The sequence below is a fragment of the Ipomoea nil genome, unplaced genomic scaffold (assembly GCF_001879475.1).
Source record: "Ipomoea nil cultivar Tokyo-kokei standard unplaced genomic scaffold, Asagao_1.1 scaffold0684, whole genome shotgun sequence".
Lineage (NCBI taxonomy): Eukaryota > Viridiplantae > Streptophyta > Magnoliopsida > Solanales > Convolvulaceae > Ipomoea > Ipomoea nil.
Genome location: NW_017617112.1, coordinates 1415154 through 1439903, shown reverse-complemented (window position 1 = coordinate 1439903; position 24750 = coordinate 1415154). Strand labels below are relative to the sequence as shown.

The following is a 24750-nucleotide window of genomic DNA, read 5'->3' as shown; positions in this document are numbered from 1 at the left end:
CTAACTATTACAAGGCCTGATATATGTTTTGCTACACAACAACTATCACAATTCTTGGACAAGCCTACACACCTACATCTACAGGCTGCTCACAGAGTTCTTAGATACATTAAGAAAGCCCCAGGCCAAGGGTTATTCTCTCCTGCCTCCTCTGATCTACAATTGAAGGCTTTTTTGGACTCTGATTGGGGTGCTTGTGTAGACTCTAGGAAATCAGTGACTGGGTTCTGCATCTTTCTTGGCCAAGCCTTGGTGTCTTGGAAATAAAAAAAAAACAAGCCATGGTGTCCAGATCTTCCTCAGAAGCAGAATATAGAGCTTTATCAACAACCACATGTGAGGTGCAATGGTTACTCTATCTTCTTGCTGAGTTTGGACTGCATCATCATGCTTCAGCTGCTCTCTATTGTGATAGCAAATCTGCAATAGCAATCACTGAGAATCTGGTCTTCCATGAGAAGACTAAGCATATCGAATTAGACTGCCATTTAGTCAGAGAGAAGCTACACAAGGGAGTCATCAGACTCTTCCACATTGCATCTGCAAATCAGCTGGCAGATATCCTAACTAAAGCTCACTGTCCAAGCTCATTCCATAGCTATGTTTCCAAGCTGGGATTGCTCAACTTATACAATCCAGCTTGCGGGGGGATTTCAAGAAATAATAACGAAGCAGAAGCATAACTAATCAGCTGTTAATTGCAGTTAATAAACCAGCTCTCAACAGCCTTTGTTAGAAGTTAGTTAAAAGTTAGTTAACTTTCACTTAAGGAGCTTGTGTTAGTATATAGTCCATCTCTGTACTCTTTCTGGATTTGATGAATAATGAATGTCCTTTTTACTTCCTTCCAAATCTGTTAGCTCTCAATTCATTCCATTGTCTTTCATTTCCGCAATAGTGGGCACGGAGGAGGATGCCATCACGGTTGCTGTGGCTACCATGGAGGCTGCAGCAGGTGCTGCTCATACAAGGGGGAGCCCGTGGATACAGAGCCATAAGCCTCACCGATATATATATGGATTCCATAAATGCATATGAAATAGTGTGTATTGGCAATCTGTAATATAATAATGCATGTAGTGAAGTAACACTTACAGTTACTTCTCTGCAATATCCTTATCATAAATAAATCAACTGGTTGCCTTACAATTGTTTCCATCTGTTTCTTTCTTTATTTTCCTTAAAGTAGCCGACCACGAAGGTCTGCTGCTCTCTCAAGACTCAAACTTTATGATTGAATATAATTACCCTTCAATTTAGAATATTCTTACGTTCCAGATAAGATACGGTGGTGTTTGAGAAATACGGAGTAGCTGATAGCAAATTTGGTTAACGGGTTTAACTAGCTGATAACATTAGTTGGTTGTAGAAAAATATTTGGTAAAATAATTGATAGCTGATTACATGTAAAATGATCTTTAAGGGTATAATTTATTTTCTCAAAAGACTATTTTGAGAAGCTTTTTACATTTTAGCATTTTAGAGTAATAAGTTGTTACAAAAAACTGATTATCCAAACACTCATGTTGGGTGTTTAACTAAGTCAAACAGCTAATAGTGATCAAACAAGACAAAATTGACTGATAAGCTAACTATGTTACCAAATAGGCTGTCTGCAACAATAAATTATTATGGTGATACAATGCATGTATTAAAAGTATATAGCTACTTGGCCTCTAGGTTTTGGCTTCCAACCCGGTGGATACCCATGCTTTTTATAACATTTATCCTCTGTATGTCCTGTGTATCCACAGAAAGTACACACGGGCTTTTTGTTGTTGCTTGCAAACTTCTTGTAGTTCTGCTGAAAACCACCATTTGCCCTAGCCCTAGTCATTAGAGCACTTCCAATAGCTCCATTCTCACCAGCTTGATGCATTTGGTTAGTAAAACCACTAGATCCAATATGGAACTGTCTCTCTTGCGGTGCTATCATGGAATAAGCTTCACATACATCTGGGAGTGGTCTCATGAGCATCATTTGATTCCTTACACCAGTATACCTATCATGTAAGCCAATAAGGAATATGGACAACTTGTCCTTTTCAACTTGTTCATTTAACTCATTTATCTTCTTGCCACATTCGCATTTAGAAATGCACTGACAAATTGTGGTAGGCCTGAGAATTTGAAGTTCATCCCACAACAATTTTTGTTGAGTGAAGTACTCATTCAAACTGCTATCACCTTGTTTGGTTTGATAGATTTCACACTTGATTTCTGCGATCCTGAAGAGATCCTGTTGGCTGAATCTTCGTTTTAGATATCTCCATATGTCGTATGCAGTGTCAATCCAGAGTGCACTGCGTCCAATCATCGGAAATAATGATCGGATGATCCAAGTCATCACAAGATCGTTGCAGCATTCCCACACTTCGTACTTCCGATCATTTTTCGAAGGTTTGAGAATAGAACCATCGACGAATCTGAGTTTATTTTTGCAAGATAACGCCATTGTCATGGCCCTAGCCCATGGATGATAGTTCGAACCATCCAAGGGTGTGGAGACGAGCATCAACGCTGGACTCTCGTTAGGATGCAGGAAGTAGGGATTCGACTAGGATTCCGGATCGTATGTCACCTCTGTCACGTTTGATCCGGTCGTCGGAGTTGGAGCAGGCGTCTGGTTTCCAATTGTCGCCGCTGCCGCTGCATTATCCATTGGAGTTCCTCTTGTGCCAATAGATGGCCACGCTGTTGTTGCCATGACGATTTACTTCAGAAAGCTCTCAGTGGCTCTGATACCATATTGCGGAAATGAAAGACAAGGGAACGAATTGAGAGCTAACAGATTTGGAAGGAAGTAAAAGGACATTCATTATTCATCAAATCCAGAAAGAGTACAGAGATGGACTATATACTAACACAAACTCCTGAACTGAAAATTAACTAACTTCTAACAAAGGCTGTTGAGAGTTGATTTATTAACTGCTATTAACAGCTGATTAGTTATGCTTCTGCTTCGTTATTATTCCTTGAAACCCACCGCCGTGTCCACCGTGACCATAGCCGCCACCGCCGTGCCCACCGTGCCCATACCCACCACCGCCATGTCCACCGTGCCCATATCCATTTTCCCATCCACGTCCAAATCCAGCAACCCCACTTGCTTTCTCAGCTTTTGTTGCTACACCACCAGAATATAGATGCTTATAATTAGCAAATAATCAAACTAATTATTACCAATATATCTGTACAAGGATGTCATATCTAAGGCCAATAAATTTAATTAACAAAAGTATTAAATCACCGCTAAAGATCTCACTGTTTCTGTTTTATTCCAGTGACCTTCCCTCAAGGAAAGCTAGGGAGGTGTCATCTGAGCAAAATGTCATATTTTATTTTACTTGTTGTCAATACATTTTATATCATCAATAAATTAGAGTAATGTACGCACTATATAATTAATTATAATAACTTACGTTCAACTGAAGTAGTAGTAGTCTCGGCCGTAACCTCGGAAGCGATCAAGAGAAACACAGTCAAAGAAAGGCCGAGGAGAACAAAAACCTTTGAACCCATTTTTAAAAAGTCTTTACTATGTAAGATTGATAGTTGAAGGATGAAGAAAACTGAAGAAATGATGTGTGTATTCAGTATTTATAGGAGGATAAGGTGTTCATGTTAGTACGTAGAGACACAGCTCATTAATAGTGTTGGACCACTGTGTTTATGGTTTTCAAATCTACACAGATCTTTACTACTTTGACTTGGTCGTATGGTTACAGCAATATAATAATTCTGTACTTCTATTTTCATATATTTCTTGTTATATATATATATATAGGGTAGGGTTCCAGTGAGAACATGTGCTTAGGTGAGAATGTGAGAACACATCATGTGCATCCATCTAATATTTTTTAATGGTCAATATTAGATTAAGTGTGTGCGAACGCGCATTAAATGTGAGCAAACGCGACTTAGTGCGTTTGCACGCATTTAATGTGCGTTCGCACACACTTAATCTAACCTAGACCATTAAAAAATATTAGATGGATGCACATGATGTGTTCTCACGTTCTCACCTAAACACATGTTCTCATATGATCCTAAATCTATATATATATATATATATATATATATATATATATATATATATATATATATATATATATATATATATATATATATATTTTATTATTTTTTTTTTGGTTCCTGTGAGGTCAGGTCTTCCCGTGCGATCAGTGCGGCATACACCATTAAGTATGCATACAGTGTTCGAAAATACACCAGAATGAAATGTCAAAAAAATACACCACACATAATGATGTATTTACGAACACTGTGTGGTGCATTTATGCATACCTAATGGTGTATGCCGCACTAACCGCACGGGAAGACCTGACCTCAGAAGAACCTGACCTATATATATATATATATATATATATATATATATATATATATATATATATATATATATATATATATATATATATATATATAGAAGAGTGCTCATATGCGGCGGGGTCTTACGGTGCGGCGGTGCGGTCAAATTCCAGAATACACCAACAGTGTTAACAATATGCACCAACAGTGTAATAAAAACACACCCCAATGAAATGTAATAAAACATCACAAAATACACCACAGACTCAAAAAAACACACCATATAACTCACCACCCCCAATGGTGTATTTCCGAACAGTGTATGGTGTTTTTACTCACACCTAATGGTGTGTGTTTGGTGATGCGGGGCTCTGTTTACTCTATTTTGTGTGGTGTATTTCCTAACGTTGATGGTGCATATTTGGTGAACTATTGGTGTTGCCGCACCGTAAGAAATAACCGCACCGTAAGACACTGCCGCACCTGAACCCGCCTATATATATATATATATATATATATATATATATATATATATATGGGCGATCAAGTGTAGCCATGTTGTAGGTGTGGTCATATGGTCAATTACAGGCCATTAGATTAGATAGATGCAATGAATCCCATTAATCAAAATTCTTCCCGTATTTTCGCGCACGGTCTCCTACGCAGCGAACTGTAAGGGTAAACTCGTCATAAGGCACCGAAATAAGAGAAATTACATTGTTGTGTGTTTTATTTGTGTAATTGGTGCATTGTTAGCCTTACTCTGGTGTATTTGTAGATTCCCATTGGTGCCAAGTTTACGTGCGGCAACGCCTTCCCGTGTAGTCAGTGCGGCCGCACCAATTGTTATACAAATATACACCATCCATGTTATGAAATGCACAGCAAAAACATACACAAATTAGGTACGCATCACAAAGAACGCACCATTAGATATGAATAAATACACCATATAGTGTTCGGGAAATATACACTATTGGTGTGTTTCACTGTGGTGTGTTTTATTACACTATTGGTGCATGTTGTCAACATTTTTTGTGTATTCTGGAACCCGGCCGCTATAAATGTCCAATGTAATTACCATAACACCCCCACTTACCAAAACGCGCGAAAATCCTCAAATCCTTATAATTAGCCACTGTCGTTAGATTAAACTGATTCAACGACACAGATATGACCACACCGCCACACCTAATGACATGACAACATATGAGCGCTCATATATATATATATATATATATATGGGGAAGGGATCAGGTGCGGGAATGGCTTCCCGTGTGGTTGTGCGATTAGACGCACATTAAGCATTAAACTGGCGCACTTTAAGTACACAACACATGCACATTAAGCACACAAACAAAATACTTTAAGAACATAAATCACACACCTTAAGAACACAAACCACGCACCTTAAGCACATAACAAAGCACCTTAAGAACACAAACCACGCACCTAAGGTTTTAAAAATGATTCATTTTAAGTTTCACACAACTAATGCACCTTAAGCATACAAATCACGCACCTTAAGGATTAAAACAACGCACATTAAGAAGGAACTCACGCACCTAAGTTTAAGCAACTACTCACATTAAACATAAATCCACGCACCTTAAGCACAAATTAAAACTCACACACCTTAAAGCACGCTCATGCACCATAAGCATAAAACCCACGCACCTTAAGCACAAAACTCACGCACCTTATGTTTCAACAACTACTACCATTAAGTACACAACTCACACACCTTAAGCACAAAACTTACGCATCGTACGCAGAAGACTCACGCACCTTATATACAAAACTCACGCACCTTAATCACAAAACTAATCACCTTAATTTTGACCTAAATGCAAAAATTACCAAATTGTCACCGTATTTTTTTTTAATTTTGGTAATCTTGGACGTTGATTTAAGCAGAATCAATGGCTCTGTTTTAACCGCACAACCACTCCTGGGCTGTCCACCGCACATGAACCTATTGTGTGTGTGTGTGCGCGCGCGCGCGAATGAGCTCCCATGTGAAAAATGTGCATAAATCTCATATTTAATCAAGATCAACTGCTTTTTTTAAAAAAAAAAAAAAAAATTCGACACTTCTAATCTATAAAAATATGCATTGAAAGGCATAACAATGTACACTGGAAAACAACAAATATGTACTACAAGACACAAATTAAAATGTGCAATCAAAGCAATTATGATACTGGGATTGGAGGGGGAAAAGGAGGCTGCAGAAATACATCCGGGGATTGGAGACCTTGGGGCAAGCACATCTGGGACAAAGAAAGATGAAAATGTGCAGCAGAATGTTCAAGAAGGGATCTATGACACTGGGAGAGAGGGAGCAGGAAGGGGGAGGGGAGGATCAGTTAGAGGGAGAGGGGGTAGAAACGCAAATAATTATGGAGGAGGTAGGGGGCAGTTTAGAAAGCAAAATACTGGAGTGGTGATTAGGGAGCCTTGTGAGGGGGAACCAGTGGTGGAGAAGGAGACAACTCAGTATGGGAAGGGGAAAGAAAAGGAAGCAGAAAGGGTGCAGGTGGTTGAAGGGGGTGGTTTCAATGCCCTGTACGATGTTGATGAGGAAGGAAATCAAATAAAGCCAGAGGAGATTGATCCTGGACCAGAACTTGTACCAGGCCAGGACAAGGCAGCCCATAAGGATGATGTCTCTGATGAATTGTCTGATGTTAGGGACTCAAGTGAAGAACAAGAACAGAATCAAAGGGTTGCTGAAAATGAAGTAGAAATTGAAAATGATTGTAAGAGGATGCATGTATCACCAGTGGGAACAAGGACAAGGGCTCAGGTTAGTCAGAACTTGAACCCTCAGCAGAATCAGGAGCAAAACCAACCTCAAAGGTCTATCAAGAGGGGCAAGAAGGCATCTCCTAGGAAAAAAAGATGAAAGTTATATGTTGGAATGTGAGGGGAGTGGGCTCCCAAGGCTCCCCTCATAGGATCAAAAACTTGGTGAGAATGTATAGGCCAAAAATTGTGTGTCTGTTGGAGCCATTTAGAGATGCTGCACAAATAAAAACTTTTGCAATATCAATTGGGCTTAGTGATGCTCAATTGTCAAAGTTGCTAGAGAAGGATTCGGCCTTTGGGCCTTTTACATGAGTAAGCCGTGGGCTTTTGGTGGCAGTTTAAGGAGGGGCCTTTGGGCCTGGTTCTATTTAGGCCATTTGGCCTCTTTTGATTTAGGCTCATGGGCCTTTTAGTCTTATAGCCTTTTGTGGTGGGGTGGTCACTTTTGGGCCACTCTTGTACATATATTGTGAGCCATGGCTCACTTTTGGAGCCATGGCGTTCTTGTAAAGGCGTTTGCCTCTTTTTGATGGAATAAATGCACAGTTCATATTAAAAAAAAAAAAAAAAAAAAAAAAAAAGCAATTATGATACCAAAAAGGGGAGTTATTCAACTTCAGTGTTATTTATCCTCACAAATCAATGAGTGGAATGCCAAATTTTCTCGAAAAGTATTGTGGGATGGGGACCAGATTTGGTCCAGAAAATGCTACTTGGACTATTGGGAGTTGAAGTCCAAGTTGCCTAGCTAGATAGCTTGTTACATGTGGCTGTTAGTGAACTTATTGCATAATATGAAAAAGACATTAAGGCTCCGTTTGGAAAGCAGGAAAATGACTTTTGGAAAATATTTTTTTTTTTGGGTGTTTGGTTACACAACGGAAGACTGTCTTTGTGTATTTGGTTCATTTTCCAAAAATGAGTAGGAAAATAAAAATAAATAAATACTTTAAAATTTTAATTATTTGATACTTTTGATAAATCCTTTTGTGAATAACACTCTTTTGATATATATATATATATATATATATATATATATATATATATATATATATATATATATATATATATATATATATATATATATATATATATATATAACATTTTAAAAAATATAACTTTTTTTTAAAATTTTTAAATACAAAAAAATTAATATTATTTGTAGACTTTTTTTTTTTTGAACTTTGAATTGAAAAAAAAAAAACCCAGCAGACCGGCCCGTGGGGCCCGTCAACCCTCATGGGACGGACTTTGGTTGCAAGAACCCTAGCTTGCGAGTTTGGTGGGCCGACTCGCAAAAGTCCGCAAAAAGTTAGGTCGAAAATTTTTACATGTGCATCTCTTGAAAAATGACTTTCCAAAAAAAAAAGGGGGAATACCTATTTTCCCATCATTTTCCATTGACCTCATTTTCCTCCTCTCTTGTCAAATACTAGAAATTCGGAAAACATTTTTCGAAAGTCATTTTCTGAGTTTTCAAATGCACCCTAAAGTAAATTGTGGAAAGGGGCATTGAATTTGCAATGTCACTATGTTTCACAAATATACAAATACAAATTGATAAATAGTGGGTCCGAATTGTAATGAAAAACATTTAGTATTAAATTAATACTCCGATGTTATAAATATTTTATTAGTGGCCATTAAACCATTAGACCTTTCAATAGCTTAACCTTTAATCATGTATTGATGTTGAGTATGTGAAATGTTGTATGAAACTTTATATAATGGAGTGAAGGCTAATGAAATGACACACATATTGTTGTGCCCTACATTTGGTGTTCTTCTTCTTCTTCTTCTTCTTCTCTTCTTTACGTATACACTCATACATATATATGAACCTCCGGGCGAGTTACCGTGCAAACATCACGTGAGAACTGAGCTAGTTGACAGGAAATGTTATAAATATTTTATTAGTGGCCATTAATCTTGAGACTCTCCATTTTCCTTCTACTTAATATATTGTTTATGTTAAGCATATGAAGGGTTATATGGATTAGTATAAATACATGTGAAGGCTTAATGAAATAAAGTGCTCATGTTTGTGCTCTACATCTTGTGTCATTCTTCTCTTCTTACATCTCTACACTTTATAATCTTATATATAATCTCCGGGCAATTACTGTGTAATCATCACGCGAGAACTAAGAAGTTGATAGGCCAAATTACAACACGTTATCAGCACGAATCGCCAACATATTCCTCGGTGAACGGTATGCTCGGACATGTTATAATACATGTTTTTATACTAGGCAAGCATGTTCATAGGTTTCATATAATACATGTTTTTATATGGCACATGTTGATTCTACACCTCTTGATATGATTATGAAATGCATGATTGATATGATACATATTGATTCTACAATTTGAAATATGAATTGCACATACTAGTTCGTATATATATGATTGTGTAAATTCCTGAATATATATTTCCAATTTTATTTTTGATTCTTCAAATTGAAAGAAAAGCATGTGATATATATGTTTGTGTAAATAGAAGTGGCTTTTCGTATGAAGATGCAACACATGGATCAACATACTTCGTGTACTCTTTTCCTCGTCTAGGTTTTTCCCACTGGGTTTTTCTAGCGAGGTTTTTAACGAGGCATGAGTATAGTTATTTAATGGCCAAGGGGGAGTGTTATAAATATTTTATTAGTGGCCATTAATCTTGAGACTCTCCATTTTCCTTCTACTTAATATATTGTTTATGTTAAGCATATGAAGGGTTGTATGGATTAGTATAAATACATGTGAAGGCTTAATGAAATAAAGTGCTAATGTTTGTGCTCTACATCTTGTGTCATTCTTCTCTTCTTACATCTCTACACTTTATAATCTTATATATAATCTCCGGGCAATTACCGTGTAATCATCACGCGAGAACTAACAAGTTGATAGGCCAAATTACAACGTATGTTTGTGTAAATAGAAGTGATTTTTCGTATATACAATGTATGTACACCATGTTGATAATATATGCTGCACATAAGAACATTCATATCAAACTGCATAGATGTTGTTGCTAAATTTACATAAATATTTTTGTTGTATATATTGCTGCAATATGAGCATGGTATTTGAAAGGTTGCAATGCTTCAAAATGTTTTCATGTTTGAAAATGGAAAATTATGTTTTCCTTGTATGGATTCGAAATGAATTTTTTTTTTTTTTTTATTTTCTGCCGAAAGGTTGAATACTCGAAAGGTCATTTTTATGGTTTCTTGTGTGTTTTCGAAAGGTTAATTTGTTCTTTCAGACTTTACCTTTTGACTTCATCTCTGAAAGTTTGATTTACATCTAGAAGATGTCAAATCCCTTATTTTTGCTATGAACATGTGATATTATGAATGCATATGAGAACATATGATATATGTTTTGTAGATTACCCCTTCCATTGCCAAATGTGAATTTATTGAGCTCACCTATGAATGAAGCAATTATTTAGCTTGGGCTCTTGATATTGAAATATATTCGGCATCTAAAGAATTGAGCCAAGTTTTTTGTTGCTAAGTTACAGAGCACCGATGTCTAGAAGGCACAAGCTCCCATTTTCATACGTCACCACTTGAACCACGATCTTAAAAATGAGTATCTGATTGAAAAAGAACTCCTTGAATTGATGGAAGTCCCTGAAGGACTATCCCGACCAGAAGTCATCAAATGTTCTTCTTCAGACACATTTTGACTAGTTTAATCTCATAATTAATTTTGAGATTATAATGTAAGTCAGTGATTAACTATAATTCAGCTATGCACAAAATAGTCTCGAAAGTGAAACTCTAAATAAGAAGTTTTAGAGGAATATTTAATTGCAAAGACATTGCCAACTTTTCATCAAAGTAATTTTGTACTCCAGCAGCAGTATATGATAGCAAATTATGGGAAACATTATAACCTGATTTTTAGCACCCCTTGTGGCTAAGAAACGCAACCATTTGTTGATGAAGAATCATAATGCAAGTATGGTTGTCTCGCACTGGTGCCTGAAGCACATAATGTTGCCCAGTTGAGTAACTTTATAAGGGGTTGTGGTCGAGATTATGACTAGTGTGGTATGAGTTTCGAGCTCAAAATAATAAGAAGTAAAATGATCAATATAATTAAGGACGACCAAATTCATCGAAGCAAAATTCTAGCCAGAAGCAGGTTTGCTATTAATATGGGTGTGAAGGGCATTTGTCCATTCGTGCCGCACACCAAAGCATTTGGTCATCGAAGAATGAATCTCATCTTGATGATTCTAGTTTGCCTGAAGCAAATATTGTGATAAATGATGATAATAAAATTATGAGGTATTGATGAAGAAATGATTGATGTCATGATAATGTTTTGAGTAATGCATGAAAATCTATTCATGGCTGAAAAAGTTAGCTCATGCCTGAAGCATGAAACATCCGAGAAGTTTGCTCATGCTTGAAGCATCAGATAAGTTAGTTTATGCCTGAAGCACCCGAAAAGTTAATTCATGACTGCAATATTTATTGCATGGTCGAGAAATAGATATATTCCAAAAGTTATTTTTGGACGCAAATTATTATGAGTGCAAAGTGATTTTACTACTCGAATTGACTATTCTGAAAGTTTACTTCTCTAAGCTTTAACATGGAGTGGTATGCCTAGAAATTTGTACTTTTCGAATGATGTTTACTTCCTGGACTTTATTTTTCGGAGGAAGTTTACTTCTCGGAGTTACTTCTCTTAGTTTGCATTCTTATTTATGGAAATTTTTCTCATGCATGCAACATGACTCTCGTATGCAATTGACTGGTTGCTAATTCAAAATTTAATTATTATTTGTTACATAAATCCTATACCAATCCCGAAAATGATTGCTATTATCAAGAAATTATGATAATCATCTTTTAACTAAATTTGAAATGTCAAAATGTCAAATCTCTCTCCGCATATGGCTTAGTGCAATTCTGTGTTATTTAAGGGGTGGTATATTATACCCCTTTATAAGAATGATCTTTGACTTATGCCATACATGATATGATTGATTTATATGTTATCAATTTGAAAGATAGAAGAAATGATAGCATATCAGTTTGCTCGAAGCAAACGAGGGAATGAATTATTTCATATCAGTTTGCCCGAAGCAAATGAGGGAGTGAATTATATCATGTGAATTTGCACGAAGCAATTCCCAAACCAGTGAGTGAACTAATGTAAAGTTGAGGATAAGGATTTTTGGGAGATCTTGAAGATCTATTTTATTTGACAAGCTTCTAACTTCCTTATGATTTTTGTGTACCCTTATAATATCATTTGATATGTACGCTTTCATATCTGGTTATATATGTTACTCTTAGATGATTACATATATGTTTTGGGTACTTCATATGTTGCGATACATTTTTAAAGGCTCTAAAGACCCATATTATTTTATAGTATGGCATGAGCTATAGTGCGTCGCCTTGGGAAATTATATATTTTCTTGTTGGGGACATCAGTTTTATATGCTATTGTGATTATCACAATCTAACCTACTACATATCATAATTATCCCCCCCCCCCCCCTAGAACCTAGTACGTGGTATAAAACCAACATTTCCCATCTGCGTTTTATTCACATTCTGCAGTCTTTTTCCTATATCACCATCATAGCGTACCTTTGTGGGCATGTATATGTTGATTATAAACCTCCGTCTGTTATTTAAATCCTTAGAGCCCATGATAAGGGATCAATATATAAATTAGGTACGCTGACTGTACACTTTATGAAGATCATTTCACGGCATTAGGGGGAGATATATAAGAGCTCAAATTTTATAGAATGCCGGGAAATTCTATGAATGATTGATCTTCAATATTTGAATCCACGTACTAGGTAGACTGAACTAGAAGTTCAGAAGAAGTAAACTGAACTGGAAGTTCAGAAGATAATTAATCTGCCAATATATATATATTGATCATAAAAGAGTGACTATGTCCTATATATCTTCCCCAACTTGGACCATATGTATCTACAAATGCTCCTTGATGCCAGAAGCATGGGGACATGTTGGTATAATCCGCGCAAAGCTAAATCTAGTAGAAAATGGTGTCACTCTTGAAATCGCTTAAAGAAGTATGTCGTGAAGACATTCGTCCAGAATGTGAAAAACCCCAGTAAATTTATAGGTGCACCCAGAATCATAATACTGGGATGCGGAACGACCAGATAAAAATATCTTTGGGAAATGGCTAGAGTCTGGTTGAATTAGAAATCGCCATTATTTTATGGGAGAAATTTATGAAAAATGTTATAGTTGTCGACAACACAATTGCCTTATAAATTGCTCTCAATATATGAGAATCTGGATCCAGAGCTAGGCACCAGTAGTGCCCTGATTTTTTAAATGTATAAAAGAGCAATTAAGGCATATACAGCTCAGCTCGCTAAAACTGTATTCTCTTTATAACACGTACACCATTTAATGTTAACCTTGTAGGTTACAAATGGGTGTTTGTACGAAAGAGAAATACAAACAATATGGTGGTATGATATAAAGCGAGACTGATAGGTTAAGGGTTTGCGCAGAGACCCTGAATTGATTTTGATCAAATATTCTCTCCCACAACATATGGCATTACGTTCCGCAAATTAACTTTATTGGCAGTGAATTATGAATTTAGATATGCAGTTGATGAACGTCATGACTGTAATTTACTGGTCATTAGACGCTAATATTTATTTGTAAATCCCCGATGGATTCAACACTTTTGGAATGTGAAAAGTGAAAATCGCAACGTGTATCATTAAACTACTAAAGTCTTTGTATGACTTGAATATTATTGACTGAGTGTTTTCCTCCCGAAGAAGGAATGTATAAATAATATGTACCATTATGTGTTTGTTAAAGAATTGCTAATGGAGTTATTTATTTATCATCTCAGTCGATATTGACGGTTTAAATATCATTGAAACACATAGAGAGCTTGGTGATATCAGCTCATGCCGAAAGATGGAGTTTTAAAATAAAAGACTTGGAAATCCAAGTATTGTCTCGACCTGAAGATCGAGCTTCTCCTTGAAGAAGTTTTATACACCAGTTATCCTACTTGAAAAATGTCATGAAGATGTTTTATATGGATACGTATTATTTACTTATCACACAAACGGTTGTCTAATAATCTCTTGAAGTAGATAAAGGATCATTTAGACTCGAAGATGATAATGAGGATATTTAGGGACTGGAAGTCCATTACTTCATTCCTATTGGAGCACTATTATTGAACTAGAAGTTCCATAATTGCATCAGGCCTGATATTGAATTTGCGATGAAATTGCTAGCAAAGTTTAGTGCTCCCTCTACAATGAAATATTGGAATTGTGTTTAACATATCTTCCAGCATTTTCGAGGTATAAAGATTTTGACGTTTATGTGAGCAAACAATATGTGGTTTTGATGGCTATTTGGGTGCTGGCTCTTTTATTTGATCCATATGATGCCAAGTCCCAAACTGGTTATGCTATGGTTTACCCTCCCAATGTCCCATATGAGGACAAATAAGATTGTGTTGCACGAGTAATTCAAGTAATAGGTTTCTTAAGGGGAACCTTACAAAACATATTGCACATAAGTCTTTCTACACACATGAACTCCAGAAGAGTGGTAAAATTCTTGTTGAGAAAGTTTGTCCCAGTGAACAATCTGGTAGATATGCTCACTAAATTTCTTCCTACATCCATTTTTGAGTAATATGTTCATAAAATTGGGATGCGTGGGCTTAGAAGATTGTTATCTTCAGGGGGAGCGACAACCCCTAACTGCACTGGAATGGATAATCTAGAAGGCTTTTGAAATACTGAAAATTATGCTCCGAAAACATATGGTTGTACTCTTTTCCTTAGCTAAGCTTTTTCCCACTGGGTTTTCTTAGGCTAAGGTTTTTAATGAGGCAACCAGTGCAACACAGTGGTTTGACATACTTCGTGTACTCTTTTCCTCGTCTAGGTTTTTCCCACTGGGTTTTTCTAGCGAGGTTTTTAACGAGGCATGAGTATAGTTATTTAATGGCCAAGGGGGAGTGTTATAAATATTTTATTAGTGGCCATTAAACCATTAGACCTTTCAATAGCTTAACCTTTAATCATGTATTGATGTTGAGTATGTGAAAGGTTGTATGAAACCTTATATAATGGAGTGAAGGCTAATGAAATGACACACATATTGTTGTGCCCTACATTTGGTGTTCTTCTTCTTCTCCTCCTTTTTCTCTTCTTTACGTATACACTCATACATATATATGAACCTCCGGGCGAGTTACCGTGTAAACTTCACGTGAGAACTGAGCTAGTTGACAGGTCAAACTACAACATCCGATATTTTGTTGAGATTTTTTTTTTTCAAAGCAAAATGTGACTTCTATTATTAATTCTCAAAGAATTTGTGAATACGAAGAGGGTGGAGGATTTCCAGCCCAATGTTGATAGTCAGCTTGAGAGCCAGTGACCCATGTTAACGTGTGGCCACTTGGTTAGCTGAGCGGTTGATACAAGTTATTAAATGTACATCAAATAGTGAGGTTAATAGCCTATGACATGCAGTCTTCAAAAATAGCTCCTGCTTAATTAAGAATAGTCGAGTGACCTAGTAGAAATGCCTTAAACAACAGACATGCAATCAGTTTCCACCCATATTTTGGAGAAGTCTTTGTTCTTGATCCAACAATGAGGAACATTATGCGTATGAAGTCGTCCTTGGCAAGGGTGGTGATGATTCTGTGACGCCAATCCCCCATATTTATTTTTGACAGATAAACCAATTTGATTCATATCTTATTACCGCAAATTTAATTATGTTTTTGTTGTAAATATTAATGGTGGCCATTATTTTGTAACGTTTGTAACAGACATATTAATTTCGTGAGAACACATCATGTGCATCCATCTAATATTTTTTAATGGTCTAGATTAGATTAAGTATGTGTGAACGCGCATTAAATGTGTGCAAACGCGATTTAGTGTGTTTGCACACATTTAATGCGCGTTCGCACACACTTAATCTAATCTAGACCATTAAAAAATATTAGATGGATGCACATGATGTGTTCTCACATCCCGCCACTGTGGCTAATACCGGCTACGCCACATATGAATGTTATCGGCTGCAAGTGGGTATACCGCACCAAACGTAAAGCCGATGGCTCAATTGAGCGCTATAAGGCACGCCTGGTCGCTAAAGGTTTCAACCAAGTTGCGGGTGAGGATTTCTTTGACACATTTAGTCCCACAGTCAAACCTACTACGGTACGTATTTTATTTTCTCTTGCAGTCTCCAACAAGTGGACGCTACGCCAACTGGATGTTCACAATGCATTCCTTAATGGCCATCTCTCTGAAACAGTCTATATGAAATAGCAACCTGGTTACGAGGATCCCACACACCCGGACCATGTCTGTCACCTTCAACGATCTCTCTATGTGCTAAAACAGGCACCTCGGGCCTAGTTCAAAAGATTGCACGACTTCTTACTTTCTGCCGGTTTTCTGGCATCCAAGACCGATGTCTCACTTTTCTACTACACGGCTGGGGACTCTAGGGTTTACTTGCTTGTATACGTCGACAACATCATCATGATGGGAAATGATCTGTCTCTGGTTGACACCTTGCTACACCGTCTCTCCACGACGTTCAAGATCCGAGATCTCGGGACTCCAAGTTTCTTTCTGGGTATCGAGACATTACCGGTCAGGGAGGGGCTTATCCTTTCTCAACTTCAGTATATAAAGGATATCTTGGCCCGATCTGGCATGTCCGATTGCAAACCCTTAGCGACGCCAGCTGCGGTGACACGGACGGCTACACCGTCCCTAGAACCATTTGATAATCCCACACAGTACCGCCGAATTGTAGGGGCTTTCTAGTACCTGACTATCACTCGGCCAGATCTATCCTATTCAGTAAACAGGTTGTGTCAGTTTATGCACTCTCCAACCGATGATCACTAGGGGTTGCTAAAGCGGGTCCTCCGGTATATCAAAGGGACGGACGACTACGGATTACAGTTATCGGCATCGGCGTCCTCCGACCTCCATGCCTTCTCTGATTCCGACTAGGCCGGTTGTCCGATTGACAGGAAGTCCACCCGTGGCTACGCAGTTTTCCTCGGTGGTAATCTTGTATCATGGATATCCCGCAAGCAACGCACAGTGGCTAGATCCTCAACAGAGGTTGAATACAAAGGGCTCGTTGATGTCTCGGCGGAGGTAACCTTGGTTGTCTCGTTACTTCAGGAACTTGGGCTACATTCTTGTAAACCGGCATCTCTGTGGTGTGACAATCTTGGGGCCATGTATCTAGCTGCTAATCTGGTATTCCACGCACGCACAAAACATGTTGAGACCGACTACCACTTCGTCCGAGACAAGGTCGTGTCCAGGAACTTCATTGTTAACTTTGTTTCTACCAAAGATCAGTTGGCTGACGTCTTCACCAAACCACTACAAGCACCGCGTTTTCAGGCTCTCTGAGACAAGCTCAATGTTGTTTCTTTACACCCTTGTGCTTGAGGGGGTGTGTTAGCAATAATAATGTAAATAGATTATATTGTATAGTTTATATGTATGTGGCTATAGAATAGGTCAGCTATTTCTAGTCTAGAGTTTAGGAGAGTTTTGTGTTAGCTTTCCTTTAGGACTCTATCATTGTAATCTTCTCAAACTAAATGTGATTTTGAATTCCGTTCTCTCATCGTAACAAATAAAAGTCAACAAGATATGAGTTTAAGTAGAATTAAATGTTGAGGATTAATAAAAAGAGTAGTAGCTCAATAGTCATATGATCATTTGTGGTATTAACTCTTAATATTATTTAGAATTTAGGGATGTTTGGTAAATGACAGTTACTCTGTAAGCTGATTGGATAGTAGCTTTGACTAGTTGATAGCATTAGTTGATTGTAAAAAGATATTTAGTAAATTAGTTGTTAGCTGATATATAGCTGATTACATGCAAAATGGCTTTCTCAAAAAACATATCGAAAAAAAAAGCTACTTTGACTCTTTGAGAAGCTTTTTGAATTTTAGCATTTTGGGACAATAAGTCGTTACAAATAGCTAATTAATCAAACACTTACGGTTTAATCAAGTCAAACAGCTAATAGTTGTCAAATAAGTTAAAATTGACTAATTAGCTAACTATGTTTCCAAACGGGGCCTTTATGTTATTACTTAGCGTGAGACTATAACTATTGAATCCATTTTTCATTGTGATTATAGTTTAAAGACAATTGTGATTTTTAATTTAATTTGTTGAATTAAACTATGTAAACTGTATATATGTTGTGATTGTAATTAAAATGTATGTTGAGTTTTGTGATTTTAATTAAATAAATATAGAGTTAATACCAAAATCGTCCTCGACTATAGTGGTTTTTCTCAATTTCGTCATAAACGACTTTAGTGACCTAATATCGTCCCAGACTTTTGTGTTTCGCTCAATTTAGTCCCAGACTTTTGCATTTTTGCTCAATTTAGTCCCTCATTTGTTATTCTGTCCATTTGGTGTTAAATAAATAGACAATTCAGTAATTTTAATATTGACATCTCTTTACTCATAGACATGTGAACTGCGAAATCCTTTTTTTTTTTACGAATTACCCCCAGAATTACTCCTAAAACTGCGAATATAAAATTTGATTTGCAGGTTCGGGAGTAATTTTGGGTGTAATTCGTACAAGAAAGATGAATTTCGCACTTCACAAGTTGAAAGTAAAGAGAGATCAATATTGACATTATTGAATTGTCCCTTTATTTAACACCAATTTGACGGAATAACAAATGGATGACTAAATTGAGCGAAACACAAAAGTTTGGGACGATACTAGGTCACCAAAGTCGCTTAGGACGAAATTGAGAAAAACCACTATAGTCGAGGACGATTTTGGGTATTAACTCAATAAATATATATATGTTGTGAATTGTGATATTGCGATATTGCATGCACATGGTTTGTAACTTTGTATATATGTTGTGTAAAAATTTATTTAGGAATAAAACAAAATAATAGACGGTTGTTATTTCACAATATCACAATAAACAAAGAAACATATCAGAAACAATTATATTGTATGGCAACCAATTCATTTATTTATGATAAAGATATTGCAGAGAAGTAAGTGTAAGTGGTACTTCATGACTGCATGTCTGCATGCATTATTACAGATTGCCAATTCGCTATATTCATATGCTTATACGGAGTCGGTATATAGTGGTGAGGCTTAAGGCTTTGTTGCATCCACGCTCTCCCCCTTGTATGAGCAGCCGTTCTTGCAATCTCCACCCAGCCTATAGCTGCCATCGCCGCTTCCAACGTTGCCATACCCACCATTGTCACGTCCACTTCCCTGTTTTCCGTGGTCATGTTTGTCACCATCACGACCTTTGTGGTCATTTTTGTCATTTTCATGTCTTCCATAGTCATTTCTATCATCATCACGATCTTTGTGGCCATTTTTGTCATCTTCACGTCTTCCATGGTCATTTTTGTCACCATCATGGCCTTTGTGGCTATTTTTGCCATCATCACATCTTCCTTGGTCATCTTTGTGTCCATCACGGCCTTTGTGGTCGTTTTTGTCATCTTCACGTCTTCCATGGTCATTTTTGTCACCATCATGGCCTCTGTGGCCATTTTTGCCATCTTCACATCTTCCTTGGTCATCTTTGTGTCCATCACGCTCTTTGTGGTTGTTTTTGTCATCTTCACGTCTTCCATGGTCGTCATTTTTGTCACCATCATGGCCTCTGTGGCCATTTTTGCCATCTTCACATCTTCCTTGGTCATCTTTGTGTCCATCACGGCCTTTGTGGTCGTTTTTGTCATCTTCACGTCTTTCATGGTCATTTTTGTCACCATCATAGCCTTTGTGGCCATTTTTGCCATCTTCACATCTTCCTTGGTCATCTTTGTGACCATCACGGCCTTTGTGGTTATTTTTGCCATCTTCATGTCTTCCATGGTCATTTTTGTCGTCATCATGTCCCCTGTGACCATTTTTGCCATCATCACATTTTCCTTGGTCATCTTTGTGACCATCACGGCCTTTGTGATCGTTTTTGCCATCTTCACGTCTTCTATGGTCATTTTTGTCACCATCATGATCTTTGTGGTCGTTTTTTCCATCTTCACGTCTTCCCTGGTCATTTTTGTCACCAACATCTCCTTTGTGGCCATTTTTGCCACCTTCATCTCCTCCGTCGCCATATGCGCTACCCCCCAGTCCTCTGCGGCCATATCTTCCTCCACTATAGTTCTTGTCATCTCTGACAACCCCATTATCTTTCCCAGCTTTCGTCGCTGTATCAGCAGTAGTCTTGGTCAATTCCTTCGCCATAACCTCAGAAGCTATCATGAGAAACACGGCCAAAGATAGGCCGAGGACAACAACTTTTGAACCCATTTTTTTAAACTCTTTACTATGTAAGATTGATAGTTGATGGATGAACAGAACCGAAGAAATCATGTGTATTTATAGGAGGACTGAAGGTGTTCACATTAGTAGGTACAGACAGAGCTAGCTAATAGTTTGGTTGAACGTTAAAATATTGTCTGGAAAATGACAATTTTTATTTTTAAAATATTTTTATTTTCTAATATTTGTTTTAATGTCAAAACATAGTTTTTTTTATTTGATCGAAAATTATGAAATTACATTTTTAATTTTATTTTGTTTTTCCTTTCAAAAAAAATTACTTTTTTTTTTAATTCATTTTTCCTGAAAATTAAAAAATAAATGTTATAAACTTATATGTAATAAAATATTAATTATTTTAATAGTGATAATAATAATAAGTTAATATATAAAAAAGAGTTAAATTTTATTTTTAGTTCAAAATTTATAGGTATGTAATCCATTTTTAATCTTTTTTTTTTTCAAAACATCTCTGTTTGGTCGTTCTAGTTTTATTGTGACATGATCATTGTTAGTTCTGTGTTAACAAAACCGTTTAAATTAATGGCATTAAATAAAATAATATTTTGATGTATTTAGTTCTAAGTGTTAAGTCTTTTTCTTTTTTTGGTCCTAGATTTATATGAGTCATTCCACTTTTAGTCTTTTTCTTTAAACATCCATATTGGTCCTAACATTATTGTGGCATAACTATTTTTTGTTCTCCATCAATAAATATGTTTAAATGACATTAAAATGTCGTTATTAAGAACTCAAAATCCTCCTTTTTTCTTGGTAATAGAACCACAAGCCTTATGGATTTTTATGAAATAGATTTATGTATGTACTACACTTAAAGTTTGCCATGAAGAAGACTTACAATTTTTTCAATTACACTTTTTTAGATTTTGCAGTAGACTTATTTATTATTTATAATAGTTGTTGGTGATAATGAACCACAATCGATTTAATATCGTAAAATAATATTTAGATATACACACACGAAGTATATAAAATATTATTCGATATATATATCCGATATATATATATATATATATATATATATATATATATATATATATATATATATATATATATATACACACAAATATATATATAGATCAGACCACCAAGGTTATATGCATGAATATCTACAGAAAAAGATATATACATATCAACCAAATGGAATTTATAATACACAGATTATAATTCCAACCAAACTATAACATAAAAGGAGGATTTTTGCTTAGAAGCATAATCCAAAACCGAAAGAAGGAAAGATTGGCTCGTGTTTGGGTAAGGGTTTTTAGCGTGAGTCAAGAGACCACTCTTTCCTTAAAACCTTATTTGTCACCTCCCAAAAGTGCTAGGAGCGCCGTGGCCTAGGTTTCCCAGGATAAAACGCGCTACGGTTCGACGTTCGAGCACCCAAACGAACGAACCCGGCGAACTAGAGCAAAGCCTTGAACACAGTTCGGCTTAAGAAAGGAGTAGAAGCAGAGTTTTGAGGAGAGAAAACACTTCCTGTGTTGTGTGTTCTTGTCACTATGTGCTTAGAAAATCTGCTGCACTCTACCCCCTCCTTATATAGGGATTGATGAGTGAATAACCTTTATTATGGCATTTAGGGGCATCCCTACAACTCTTGTAACAGCAACCATTAACATGGGTGTTAATTCAAAATTAAAATTGGAATTAATTCAAAAATTAATTCCATAACAGCTGAATTAAATCCCAACAGTCACAAACAAAAGCTTCAGGCCGAACTTTCTGCCTAATTAGTAGTTTCAGCCATCAGCCAAAACCACTACTTTCGGCTTCAGCCAAAACCACTACTTTCGGCTTCAGCCAAGGGAGCCACACGAAACAATGCATTATGGTTCACATCATTTCATGCATTACATTGTTTCATTCGTGGTTCAGCCAAGGGAGCCACACGAAACAACGCATTATGGTTCACATCATTTCATGCATTACATTGTTTCATTCGTGGTGGCCCACAGTGAAACATTGTTTCATGCATTACAGTGGCCATGCTACACGAAACTTCACACATAAGTGAAACCAAGTTTTATTTCGTGGCTGAGTTGGAAAATTATACTGAAACTTAGCCCGCAAGACCCCCGCACAAGAGATTAGGCTTGATCTAAGCCTTTTCGATCTCATTCTGGGATTTGATTTGCACCCCATTTTCGCGCGCGAGAGAGAGCCTCTATACTATACAATTTAATAAGTTTTAAAAGAGCTCTTGTATAAATAGTGAGGCAAATCCTCTTCCCAAACCAATGTGGGACAAAAGCTCACTTTTTCCCTTCATTTTTCAACTCAAATGGGTCTACTTTGAGAATCAATATCTCATTCGCCCATTATCCGTTTTGAGTGTACAATATATCAATCTCTCTGTCTCACTATGAAGAACCCGAATCCACTATGAGCCGACTCATTTCGGAAGTGGACCCCACTGATAATTGTACCACAAAATAGCCACTTAACATGCCATTTTATGTCATTTTAAGCTATTTTTTTCCAACAATAGTTTTATTACGATCGAATGAATATATGTTGTGTGTTATGATTTTAGTTCAATATAATGAATATATGTAGTGAATTTTTTTATGTTGTGTGAGGTGTAATTTATTTGCATAGGTTTTGTAATAAATAAAAAATTTATAAAATTGCCTCGTCACTTTTCTCTTTAAAATTCTTAACAAAAAAAAACCTGAGAATTTTGTACATGACATCTTGTATCTCATATGTCTTCATCTAAATTACAAACGTATAAAAAAAAGTGATTATACATTTGAAGATGGCAAATAATCTAGTTTTTATTCACTCACTTTCCTCTTTATTTATTTATTGTATTACATAATTTTTTTTCCAACCATCTATAAGTCTTACATTAATGTAAGCATTGATCTTGTCTTGAAAGTTTTGAAGATAGATTAATCCAAGCTTTAAGAACAATTTTATCATCACGGAAATATAATTTTTGTAGGGTTGTCATTTTTATTTAGAATCATTGGGTAGAAAGTGGTGCTATTGTGTCAACTGTCAAGTGAGATGTGTAAGAATGACTTTAGATAGAGAAAAATATTTATTGCTTAGGAACTTATTAAGTGAGTTCTAGTATGATCAATCAAATATTTCTCATGAAACAAATACTTCTCCAAAGTAGATGGGATATTAAAATGAATGGTTGACAGTAGAGCTGATTTTGACAAAAATAAAGTTCACTAAACTGCCAGTCTGCTACCATCAACCTGCCATTCAAATCCACCCAACAAATTAATAAGGCATGCAGTTTCTCTCTATGCCACCATATGATAACATTTGCTTATTCATGTGTAATACCGCAAAGTTGTAATCAAATCCCTTCTTTCAGTTCTTGACAGGGAAGGTTCTCATTTTAATTAATTACATTTTAATTAAACTTCTTATCGATTTTAATGTTCAATTACAAGTTTGTATTACAACTTTAGTATTCTGTTATTTGATCTAGTGATCACATGGAGATAGTTGGTCAGTCGCTTTTTTTGTTGTTAAATTAAAGTAAATAAATCAAGGGAAATAGATTGAACCAAATAAGGGGAAAAAAAAAATTAAAATGTATCATCATTTCAAATTTCGAAAGTGGTTTAAGATTCTATTAAATTGAAAGACATTAAAATATGAAAAGGACAACAGAAATAATTGATCTAATAGGAATTATAAAATTTGAAATTATTATTAACATCAACAACTTAATTGGGAAAAGAATTTGTAAATTTACAAACACACAGAAAGAAAAATGTTGAACACAATATATAAGTTAGCATTGCAAAATGATTACTGCAATACATTTTTTATTTGAATCCTAATAACATTAACTGTACTCTTATATAATTTGTTGAATTCACGTCAAATTTTTTGGTTTGATTCTTTTGGAAGTGAAGCATGATAGGATATTGAGAAAATAACTGAAAATATGTAGATTCATATATTAAAAATTCTTGTAAACATAATGATTACATCATGTATGTATATATATATATATATATATATATATATATATATATATATATATATATAGAATTTGATTCATGTGAAAACCCCTCTTAAAATAAAAACGTGTGGACTATTTTTGAGTGTTGGATGATGCAGTTGAATGGCTCAGATTTGGGCGTGCATTCATCTACTTTTTTGGGTGTTTTTATTTTAAGAAGGGTATTAATGTATTTTTGTTTGGAGA

At 36.0% G+C, this 24750-nt stretch overlaps 4 protein-coding genes across 4 annotated transcripts in view; all 4 read right to left on the bottom strand.

The window, feature by feature from the left end:
- Positions 1 to 1651: 1651 nt before the first annotated feature.
- On the bottom strand, positions 1652 to 2455 carry LOC109175134. The gene has a single exon (XM_019324386.1). The coding sequence runs from the start codon at positions 2453 to 2455 to the stop codon at positions 1652 to 1654; it is 804 nt and encodes a 267-aa protein (XP_019179931.1).
- Positions 2456 to 2945: 490 nt separating this feature from the next.
- Positions 2946 to 3579, bottom strand: LOC109175133 (cold and drought-regulated protein CORA-like). The gene is made up of 2 exons (XM_019324384.1): positions 3423 to 3579; positions 2946 to 3127 (listed from the first exon to the last, which is right to left on the bottom strand). Exons 1-2 carry the CDS (start codon positions 3520 to 3522, stop codon positions 2946 to 2948), a joined length of 282 nt encoding a protein of 93 aa, XP_019179929.1. The 5' UTR covers positions 3523 to 3579.
- Positions 3580 to 19278: 15699 nt separating this feature from the next.
- LOC109175101 (uncharacterized protein DDB_G0290685-like) lies at positions 19279 to 20557 on the bottom strand. The gene has a single exon (XM_019324349.1). The coding sequence runs from the start codon at positions 20529 to 20531 to the stop codon at positions 19350 to 19352; it is 1182 nt and encodes a 393-aa protein (XP_019179894.1). The 5' UTR covers positions 20532 to 20557; the 3' UTR covers positions 19279 to 19349.
- LOC109175100 (uncharacterized protein DDB_G0290685-like) overlaps positions 19338 to 24750 on the bottom strand; it is a 22072-nt gene continuing 16659 nt past the window's right edge. The window contains exon 2 of the mRNA XM_019324348.1: positions 19338 to 19353. The gene's annotated coding sequence lies outside the window, so the exon portion shown is untranslated. The remainder of the gene's footprint in view (positions 19354 to 24750) is intronic.